General features: G+C 37.6%; 1 protein-coding gene across 5 annotated transcripts in view; it reads right to left on the bottom strand.

Annotated features, from left to right (window-relative positions):
* Window positions 1–5,008: 5,008 nt before the first annotated feature.
* LOC138029304 (retinoblastoma-associated protein-like) overlaps window positions 5,009–11,729 on the bottom strand; it is a 46,585-nt gene continuing 39,864 nt past the window's right edge. For all 5 annotated transcript variants that reach the window (XM_068877027.1, XM_068877029.1, XM_068877030.1 and 2 more), the window contains exons 27-34: window positions 11,219–11,283; window positions 10,741–10,818; window positions 9,576–9,680; window positions 9,040–9,147; window positions 8,189–8,226; window positions 8,011–8,085; window positions 7,764–7,794; window positions 5,009–6,897 (exon numbers count right to left, since the gene is read on the bottom strand). In XM_068877027.1, the coding sequence (XP_068733128.1) occupies window positions 6,694–6,897; window positions 7,764–7,794; window positions 8,011–8,085; window positions 8,189–8,226; window positions 9,040–9,147; window positions 9,576–9,680; window positions 10,741–10,818; window positions 11,219–11,283 (704 nt within the window). In that variant the 3' untranslated portion in view covers window positions 5,009–6,693. The remainder of the gene's footprint in view (window positions 6,898–7,763; window positions 7,795–8,010; window positions 8,086–8,188; window positions 8,227–9,039; window positions 9,148–9,575; window positions 9,681–10,740; window positions 10,819–11,218; window positions 11,284–11,729) is intronic.

Genomic DNA, 11,729 nt, shown 5'->3' with positions numbered 1-11,729 from the left:
GCACACTCAAATATTGTACACCTTCTGACAAGGGGAAGAAAAACTGAAGAGAAAAAGGAGTTCGGAGTTGGCTTTGCAGTGAAGAAACCAATACTGCCAATGATTGAGACCCCAAGCAATGGAATGGAAAGGATCCTCTCTCTCAAGCCGTACACCAACACTCAATGCTGCTCAATGCTGGCTTGAGCCAGCTGTCATACTCTGCTGCTAGTCTTGCACTGACAGCTGGCCCAATTGCATTGGTCACTTTGGTCTTGGACCGCTGAACAAGAATGGGCCAGTGGCTTCTCAAACTCTTGCCAATACAACCTCTGCATATCAATCATGCAGGCCATCACACAAGGTCTCGTGGAGGCAACCCAGGTCAAGTAAATCGCACCAACTTGACCTTGAGATCTTGAGGAAGCCTAGGATGTCAGACATGCTATACTCGTGGCTTCCACAGCACAGAGGGCGACTCAGGCTACGCCCTTCTTGTCTGCACTGCCAACATCAAGCCCAGCTGCCACTATAGAAAAAAAACAAAACAAAAACAAAGCACCAACCAAAAGCAACCCCTAGAAGAACAGGGACTGCACAACAGCATAGCTTTGCTGCATCCATCAACCGTCTAGAGTGACCATTAGTGCAGCAGACACACTAGCCATGCACTGGAGGAAACTGAGTTCCACCATCCATAAAGCAGCTCTGGGCACAAGGATAAGTCAATGGAAGACTGGTACAAAGCCAACTCCCACCTCAGTGAGAGAAGCAAAGAGACAGCCCAGTTGACCTACTTGCAAAGTTCCACACCCGTCAATCTCCGGAGACTCAGTCAATGCTGCAGTGTGCAAGGACACCACAAGAAACTGTGCCAACATTACACTGCTAGCTGTCCCTTTCTGGAGTTGAGGAAATCAAAACTCTGAAATTGCAGTGCAGACATGAAACTGGTGTCTGCAGACATGGGCATCCTCAATCTCTACAAAGCTAGCTACCAACTAGTTGGCATAGACTGCCAGCAGTCCTATTTTGGTAAGTGTAGAAGGTATGTCACAACACTGTCAATCCTTTCAGCAGGAAAACGTTTTGATATTTGACCAACACTACTGCCAGGTAACTTGTTTGGTATTCCCCTATTGTTGCCTTGGTAATGGAACTGGCATTTTCCTTATTGTCTAGCAGAAGGGTTTTCATAACTCAAGTTCTAATAGAATTCAGTTTTTCTCATACTACATGTATGTATTGATTAAGAGAATTTAATGGGGTTTTCGAAATTTGAAAAACACCAGTTCAGTGAAATAGTTTTTAATATTTTCCAAAACGTTTTGGAAGGTACTGTTGCCATAGAAACGGTTGAGGACTTGCGGATACCCTCGAAAATCGCCTGACAGTAGTATGTGTTTTTCACGTCATGTCATCACTGCCATGTTGATGGATGAAAACAAGACATTTAACAGTTATTCCATGAGCACAAATTGGATATGAGATGGTAAATAGCCAACGAGGCACATTGCACTGAGTTGGCTATAACCAGTGTCATGTCAAATGAGCACGAATGGCATAATTGTTTTATTAAATGTTCATCAAATTCTGAATATGATGTTGTGTCCCGGGATATTTTGCTTCCCGCACAAATTTTTCAGCTTGGCAACACTTGACAATCAGTTTCCATATCAGGTCGTATGAGCTGATAACCGAGATTGAGTGAACCAATCAGAAAGATAGAAACAAAAGAATTTAATAACAATCATTATCTCCTTTTGTTTGTCTCCCAGCAGTGGTACATTACATTAGTATCTGTCTCAAGAGATTAGTTGCAAAGCATCTATATTTATTTAGTAGTCCTTTTCCACTGGAAACCCTCTGTTAACAGTGAAAACCCAATGTTGCGTGCAGCCTGAAACGAGTTTTAACTGCAATGATCTTTATCTGAAAAGTTGTTTCGTGCACACAGTTCCATTAAGACTTAAGGGTGATAATACGTTAATAGGCAATACATTATTTCTCCAAGGACTTTGCTCTTGTGTTTGCTGAGCGAAATTAAATATGAAACAGGCTTATTTGCCATTGGTGCATTGAAAAGACCCATGCATGGGTGGGATTGTATGGTTGGACCATCTCGCGCAGAGTCCTGACTGCTTGGACTCTATGGTCAGTGGGCAGTCACGTGGGGACCGCCTGCAATGGAAAGAGTCGTACGAGATTGGTGGTTGGGGTCACCGTACAGAGTTGGAATTCCACTGACTACTGGCTGGACTACTGTCTTTGAAAACTACCGTGCTATGTAAGTAGCCGCCAACTGGTTGCCTCTTGCAAGTTGGGAGTTTTGAATGTTCCGTTATGATTTCTAATGTGGCCCACGTCAGTTTCAACAATTTTGAGGTAAGGATTAACTCTACAACGTTTTACGAAACGGCAATGTTATGGCAGATATTTTTTACAGGCCACAGATCAGGTTTACAGGTCATTGTCTTACTTTCCTAATGTAACCTTAGGCAAAAATAATAGTTCTTAGGCCCAGGGTTAGAATTAATAAGGGTTAAGGTTGTTTTATCATTGTTACAACAATGGCCTATAAAAAATACCAGCTGGCAAAGCTATGGTACCAAATGAAACAGCAATGATTGCTTAACAACACAATCATTGATGTGACGTAATAGGTCACCACGGAAACAATACAGCCGTCTTAAATGCCCTAAATTTTGTTGTAAAGTGGCTCAAACCAGTTTCAACACTTGAAAGAAACGTTCTTATTAGCAGGATTAACAATACAACATTTTATCACTGAAAAGCAATTTTATGGTACCATATCAAACACCAATGATTGCCGAAACGTAATGTAAAAGGTTACCGTGGCAACAAGAAAGCCCTGCAAAAACTTTTTAAAACTTTGCAGAGTTTCATCTTGGCCTGCTTGTCATATTTGTGCAATAAAAAAATTGGGATTGGGGTCACTGAGTTCGTTTTTCAGATATGAGCAAGTAAATCCAAAATATAGGGTGTTTTTGTAAGGCTTTCCTGTTGCCACAGTAACTTTTTATGTCACACAAATGATTGCACTTTGTTCAGCAATAATCGATCTTTGACATGGCACCATAACATTACTGATAAGTGATAGTGTTGTAGTGTCAATCCTTCTAATAACAAGGTCTCTTGAACGTGTTGAAACTGATTTGAGCCACCTTACATGCTTATATCTCAAAAACGGACTCAGTGACTCAATTTTTACTTCTGAAAAATAATTAGTAGGCTCAGTTAAAAAAACACTGCACAGAGTTTTCTTTGAGCCTGTTAATCACTTTCCAGAAATAACAATAGACCATATTCGTATTCCCAGTATTGGACTGGAACTAGCTTGCAATGGAGGCTAATGCGGGGGAATATACTAAAAAGTATTTGCATTTGAAAAGATTTCCCCGCATTAGCCACCATTGCAAGCTAGTTCCAGTCCAATACTGAGAATACGAATAAAATTATGGTCTATTGAGGTCAGCAACTTCGTTTTTGAGACAAAAACGTTTACAGACAAAATATAGGGCATTTTTAGATGGCTTCTTTGTTGCCATGGCGATCTATTACGTCACATCAACGAGTGCATCTTGTTAAAGCAATTGTTGGTGTTTATGTAGCCTGAAATGTCAGTCGTCTCCCGCCCTCAGCCTTCCCCGGGGAAGGCTTAGGGCAGGAGACGACTGACATTTCAGGCTAGTGTTTATGTAAAACTGTGACTTTGCCATCACATAAAACAGTTGAAAAGATTCAATCCTTCCACATGGCACAGTTTGTTGAAACTGGTCTCGCCTCCCTAAAGTGCTACTATGGTCAAATTTTTATCCCTTGAATTTTTAGGTTTATCAGAGAATACCAGGAAAGATTAAAACGCCGTTTACCGTTTGAAAATATCTGCATTGGTTGTGGAGATATTTTAGTTTGAAAAATGCACAACAGATGCATACGAGAGGACTGGTGACGTCATTGACTCAACCCAATATAACATTAAGTATATAATTAGAGCTATCTCAGTCAATTTGCAGCAGAGACCATTGAAACTTGGTGGGCTCATACATGTAGTTCTACGGGCAACACACTCACAGCTATAAAGGTTAATTGGTTTCCATGGGCGCTCACTCTTTTCCAGTCCCCTCTAATCTTATTTCAATATTTTTGGTGATCTTAAGCTAGAAAAACGTTTAACAAGGCCACAAACTAGGCCTAACATATTTACATGTATATGCTTGCAGGATCATGCTCATGAGGCACCATTGACAAATATGAAGATAGAATACCAGAGGTGGCCTATAAAGCCTTTAATATCAGGGACGTCTGGCACCCAGTATGTTGTCATGGTAACAAAACTGGTATGCTCATATTGTGGAGCACATCTACATGTACTAAAATCTTACTGCCAAGAATCGAACATTTCTGATACAAATTGGCTGAGATATCTTTCTTCATCATATTTGACCAAAACTCAGTTGAGTTAATGACGTCATCACCTGGCTTATTTGCATATTGAATATCTCTGGAACAAGAGATATTTGAAAATGGTAACCGCATTCTTCGTCTCGTACAGACTTCATGTTCACTGGTATGTCCTAAAATGGCTTAGATAGGAAAAATGCAAATTTCGTCATAATAGCACTTTAAGAGTTTTACTCTCAGATTATTTAAATAGACTGCTTATCAGCTACGCAAACTTTCACGATAATCAAGGCATTCAGATTGTACAATATTTTGGAGATGGGCATCAACGTCTTATAGACAAGGTTGTGTCGTACACAGGCTTATCCATGTTTCAAGTAGCATGGACCAGCTGTGAGTATTGCTGTCGCCCCTCTCCATCCAACGGGGTGCTAGTGAAGTACCAACAGCATGTATCTGATATATCCATGGGGTCGTGTCTGGAGCAACACTGTGTTAAGGCCAAGAACCAGTGATCCTGAGGTTGAAACCTCAAAACCCCCTCCACTCATTGCCCGTTAATTTATATTCAATAATACTTAGTGCATGAAAAATGACACCTGAAAAGTTTGAAAACACCTTTATTCTACCCTTACAGGGACAAGGATCAATTTTGAAACAAAATAAAATGAAGAAAAGGACGTAAGGCCTGAACGTAAAGGCAAGCTGAATATCTACCTACTTTTTTTACAACTTGCTAATTAAGGTCAAACCAGTTTTAACAATTTCAAGAGACTGTTGTTACAAGGATTCTGTCTTTCAACTCTTTTTCGCATATAGGCAATTTTGTGGTACCACTTGAAACAATGATTTTTGCTAAAGTTATAAGAAGCACTCATTATCATGGCATAATAGATCACCATAGCAACAGGGAAGCCATTTAAAAAATACTTATATTTCAAAAACGAACTAGGTGACCCCCATCTTTTATTTCTGGGAAGGGTTGAACTTAGCTTGCTTATAGACCATATTCATAAATGGTGGTCAAGAAATTATTCTTTCGTCTTTGTGCTAATCATCCTAACTAGCCTCACTTTAAAACAAAAATTCTTTTGAATTTTGATGGTGTTTATGAGGCTAGTTAGGATGATTAGCATAAAGACAAAAGAATAATTACTTAGCCACCATTTATGAATACGGTCTATTACTTTTCAGCAATAAAAATGGGGTCACTGAGTTAGTTCTTTAACCCTTTCAGCCCTGTGGGGTTCCCCATTGATGAGTAAAATCGTCTGGCGTTAGACAGAGTATAATCTATAAGTGGCACTATTGGGAGTTAAAGGGTTAAATATAAGCATTAGATAAATCACCTGTTGCTATGGCAACCTATTACGTCACACTCTTCAGTGCATTTTGTTCAGAGCAATAATTGCAGTTTTACATAGCTGCTTGGTTGATTTAGAGTTACAGTACAGTTTTTTGAAAGTGTTGAAACTGGCTGCTCTTCCATGAATTTGGAAAATACCATTATACTCTTTGTTTGTCCCCTAAAGTTTGCATGAGCATTGTTTTCATCTTCTCTTGTAAGTGTGAAGAGAAACTGGAAAATAGTGCTCATGCAAAATTTGAGGGGACAAACAAAGAGTATTATGGTATGTATTTTCCGAATTGGCCTGTTTGGTTTATTCACACATTTCTACACTACTAATTCCTCATGATGGTTAGCATGTTTAATCCTCCTGGGAGTATAAACAATGCACACTCAAACAAAATAAATAGTTATCTGTTAAATGATAATTTGAAGCAAATAAAGTAACTTAGAACAAGGGTCTTCAAGAATAAATAAAATATTACTTGCCGCCTGTAAACGTTCTCTATGGAACTTTGGTTCCTGTATCTGGAAGCATACGTTAAACATTGTTGAGCGTATCTGTTTTGAGAAGTCTCAGTCATGCAATGTGCTGTAGTATATACTATTTTCAAGGAAAGGGATCTACAATCCCAACCTGGTCATCAAAAGAAACTTATTTCCACCCGGGAAGTCTATGAGTCAACAACTTACTCCAAATGTGGAAAGGTTTTATGCTTTTGAGCAGTCGGTCTTCTCCAATGGCTTGTTTTTTGTCAGCTATTCAAACTTCAAACACCACATTTTAATGACCAAACTAACTGAAATTTCACAGGAATAAACCCTTTCCCTATAAAGTGAAGAACTTTTATTTGAATCAGGATCACTTTGTCGAGTAAATTAGCATTTGTTTCCTTGTTTGTGTGGTCTATTTAAATTTTGTCTGAAAAACCTGCGCCATATCAACTTGTCTCGCTGTCTTTTGTTTGATTCACATTCAGTTCAGTCCCCTCCTCGTCGTTCTTTGTGTGGCCATTGGAGCAGGTTGGTGCAGAGTCTTTGAAGTCACAGTCATCAAAACGCAATCTCTTTTGCGGTACATTTGGTTGATTTTGCACTGTGCGCATCGAGGTATTGATCCTTGATAAACTAGCCCGATCCCCAGACTGCAAAAGCAGGAAAAGAGAGAAATCTTACATGAAAATATAGCGACGTTTTTGGTAATGACCCAGTGCCCTTCATGGTGAAAATATTAAAAAAAGGCTATGTATTAAAAAATAAACACCCTGAAATACCAAGTGAGCTTTCGCACGAAAACAACATTATTTTCACATGTGAAAAGATAACTGTGTCTATGGTTAAAATTTTTCAACACTCGAAGATAAATTTTGTATCACAACAAACTTTTTAACCGAGAAGAGCTAGCTATCATGATTGCGCTTAAAAGCTTTGGAACACCAAAAGCGGCCTTTGTTGTCTCTCTTCAGAGGGCTGGCGAGAAACGCCGCCATCTTCAAAGTCACAATGTACACAGTGCAAAACAATGGCATTCCCTTAATTAAAAAAAGACATCTGTTTATTTTAACTGGACTTTTCCTATTTAATTGTCTGCCAGCTTTAAAATTTTGAGAGAGCCGGATTGAGGAGAAAATGAAGTCAAACACTCACTAGTTTGAGAATGCAATGTATTTGTACATTGCAGAATTAATATGCAGCACAGGAATTTTGAGCTTTCACATTTTTAAACTCGTGTTTTGCGTACATAATAAACTGTTTTTACATGCTGAAATTTTAAGCAATTGAGTGAATGACGTCACTTTTCCCTAGATCCAACCCTCTGAGGTTTAGTCGGTCAGTTTTGAACGTGAGTAATGGCCGACTGTGAAATCCAAAAACTTCCACTCAAAGTAAAAATCAAAGTTCAAAATTTTGCCAGGCAGGTGTTACGCAAACACACTTTTAAACTCTGAAGAAAAAATGAAGGAATTGTTTTATCATGGTACCACTTTTAAGATCAAAGCTATTTACCTACCCCTGGTGAATCACCAAAGCTGTAGAGTGACCTAACAAGACAAAAAATATGTAGGCAGAGTTTCCTTAATATATAGGTCAAGTATTGATGAACCTCTATCATCAATCCCCTGTACATGATGATTTCCCACAATGGGAAATGATCTCAACATAAGGAGACTAAAGGGTAACATGACATGCTATTGGTGAATTAGCTTTGCAAATTACTATTACTCAAATGCAGATCAAGGTAGCAAAGTAACATTTACCTTGACCTGGGAGACAAAGTTTGGCTTGGTGAATTTTTCAAAGGTGATAAATAAAAGTTTTTTGTCCCAGCAACTCTAAAATTTAAAAAAAGTTTGTTATTAAGCAAATAAAAAGTTAATTATCATGCTAGAATTAATGCATTACATGTATGCTTTGTTTTCAGATGGCATACTGTACCTAACAGAACTCTTCAGAGAAGGAGAAACTGGAGGAATCTATTGAAAATTAATGCATACAAATGTTAGTTATCATTAATTAATATATACACATGATATTACATATCACAATAATTATTAAGTGCGCCAATATATATCAGCAAGAGGGGATAGAATTCATATCCCCAAGCCGCCATGTAACGTTCCGTTTGTTATACAATTCATGTAGATAGTGACGAAATGTCCAGATTAGAAACAACTTGCATCACTTGTTTTCAAAATGGGTAAAAACGTGGTCACCAACTGCTAAAACAAACATGTTGCATAACAACAAATCATGGCAATGTCAAATTGAGCCATAAAAATGTTAATGTAGTACAAAAGTATCTTACAATGAAGAGGAAAAACTACATAGCTGCTGAAACAAACATGTTGCATAACAGCAAATCGTGATAATGTCAAATTGAGGCATAAAAATATTAAATGTAGTACAAAAGTACCGTATCTTACAATGAAGAGGAAGCTCAGTTTTCACTGGCTACAAATATTAGTTACAACGTACCATGACTAATATCTTCACTGCACTATGCATGCAGAGAAGACATGACTTTTTAGTAAAAAGGAGAATCCTAGTATTTCATCTGTATCTATTATAATAAAAACAATTATTTTACACTGTTTAAAGGAAGTATACTGTAAGTCAACCATCCATGTGTGCCAAGCTACCTCACCGGTACAAATCATGCATTGCCCATTAACTGATGGAATTGGCATCACTAAATAAGATGAAATATAGACTAGACAGACTTGGGTGGCAATATGAAGTTATGAGAGGCTTAAGTGAAAAATATGACTTTTGTAGAGTTCACTGACCTTATTTGGAGCAAACTGAAGAATGATAGATTTCATTGCCACCATATATACCCTGTTGTAGAATCCAATAATGGTGTCTTGACCTTTGTTACAATCACCCTTGTAGACCTTGGTACAAGGTTGAAAAAAACAGTCATACTGGATATCAACAATAATAGAGTCCACCATACAATTTAATCTGCTCTGACAAGTAGTGTTAAAGGATATGAATAATGGGAAGGTCAAGATTCACGCTTTTAGTAAGCTACATGTACTAGTCTTATTTTGCTGGGATATGGTTTTGAAATTGTAGAGCTTTGGTACCTAATGCCACATTTTCAAGAAACTTTAGGTTGGAATCTCTTGTCTACCAAAAATAAAATTTGATTTCAGTCAAAGCCACAAGACACTGTGTGAAGATGAGTAAGAGAAGGGTTTTTCATAGATTAAGGTTATACAAGTAACAGGCTGCAGTTTGTCAGTGTCATGGTTCTACATGTAGATCCAGGTTACCAGTATTCTTAAATTTTGCAGTTCAGTATTTTGGCTATACTCACACATGAGGACGCAAAAGGAAGGCTTTTGTATGAGGTGACAATCTGTTTAAATTGAATCTCCTTGCCAAGTACTTTTGGAATGGCATAAACTGCACACAATATCATCTGTAGGGACAAAAAGGAAAACACTCTGTTATCCAATAAATGTTGTGGACAAATGTTTTCTTTCTATCATCTCTAATTTAAAATGGCACTGTCTTAATATTATGGCAGGGCACGACAAAAAGGCTGTTCGATAGCTGGGGGCTAGTGGAATGACATATCGGGCTAGCAATTTCTTATCGTGGGTTGCCCGACAGGCAAGCATAATTTCGAGTGTGGTATTGTTGGTTGTTTTTTTGTGATGCAAACTTCTGAGCAGACATAAGTGTTTAGCAGGCAGTTAGAGAGAGAAAAAGAAAGAATACAAAGCTTTTAGGGGATAGCTCCTTAGAGACTTGGGCTGGTAAGATGAAATTACAGATTGCCCGAAGGGCAAGCCCATGCTTGGAATTTCGTGTCACCCTGTAGGGGGTTCAAAATGAACCACACTGTTACTTCAAGAAGAATCCAAGAAAAGAATCATCATAAAGATGAAACAATCATAAAGAAACAAGAAACAATCATAAAGATCAAAACAATGGCTTTGCATTTGCTTTTAAAACATTGAATATTTCTTTCCTGTTTTCTGCAAATCTGTGACATGAAATAACCAAATCTCACGTTCATCCAAATTTAGTTCGTGGGTAGTTCCATTGATACTTAAAGGTTGATCAAAGTGGAATACTAACGAAAGAGGTTGAAAAATGCGAACAGGCTGAGGTTTTTTATGTTGCTGCTGTAGATCTAACTTCCTATTCGACAGTCACAATTGTGCATAATTATAATTAATACTATTAAGCCTCTTTTCAAAACAAGAATTCTCCAAAATCAGCTCTTAATGAGACTAACTTACACATGGATAAACATGCATTCATTTGAATCTCTTTTCCCAGAATAAATAATCAAATTTGCAGCATTACAAATGGCTATTTAATTCGACCCAAAGGTTTCTGCAACCTCCAAGAAATGGACCTGAAACTTGTATTTTGGGCAACGAGAGGAAATGGCCACAAGGAACCAAAGACAAAACAACCGAAAATTGTTAAAGATGATCTCACTAAGTGCAACACCCTTTTTACAGTACCTGGTCCAAATGTCGATCTTTCATTAAATGCCAGTGTAATTTTAAGGATTGCTCCAAGCAAGTCCACATGTGACAACACTGAAACAAAAACGAGTCTCAATAATTTAATTCCTCACAAGTGATTTCCTACTCAGGAATGTTGTCACTGCAACTGAATTATAAAAGAAATTGTTTACAATGAGAACAAGGCATTGTGGATGTCTTTTAAAGCTGTTGTCTTACAATATTTATTTCTGCGGTAGATATGACATAGAAAGAGATTTAAACATTTTAATGAAAAAAATAAGTACAGGTAATTTGTATATGATATTGATTTACAACGGTAAATTTTTCCTGTCAGTGAAATATACCCCCCAAAATTCCTTGATATAGCAGATTTAAGATTTTACTCAAATCTGGACATGACTTGAGTCTAGCAAAAAGGAATTTCACCATTCACAATAAATTGAAACAATACCAATTTAAATAATAAACTTACCATTGTACTCCCAACATCAAGTTTACTACACAGGGACATCAATCGGTTATAAGCTAACAGGTTCACTATGGGAAAAAAATGAAAATACAAAAATATACGTGTAAATAACTAACTAAATAAAAAGGTTTAAAAACAAAGGGATAACATATGCAATTTGTAAATATCATTACACAAAAGGAGCATTTTATTTTTTTCTAACGATCTTTTAAAGACTTTGACTCTTTTTCTGGCCAGATGTGAACGTACAGCCTTTAACTCAGTAGTCCCCTAAACCGAGAGAGGCAATAGGCTGGGGATGTATGGTGTTTAACCATAGGCACCCCAAACTCTCGGTGACGGAAAGCCAACAACAATAATTATAAGGATTTGTATGGGAATCCCGATAAAAGGCTTAAGATAATTATATAAAAAAATTCTTAACTAAAAAGCCTAACCTTACTGTCATTGTGGGTTGCTTCATTCCCGTGTGGTTATTTTCCAGATCCGACCCGATTTGAACCATTTTTCAATT

This window comes from Montipora capricornis, chromosome 13 (genome assembly GCF_036669925.1).
Source record: "Montipora capricornis isolate CH-2021 chromosome 13, ASM3666992v2, whole genome shotgun sequence".
Lineage (NCBI taxonomy): Eukaryota > Metazoa > Cnidaria > Anthozoa > Scleractinia > Acroporidae > Montipora > Montipora capricornis.
Note: the sequence above shows the minus strand (reverse complement) of the source record. Positions and strands in the feature narration are given on the sequence as shown.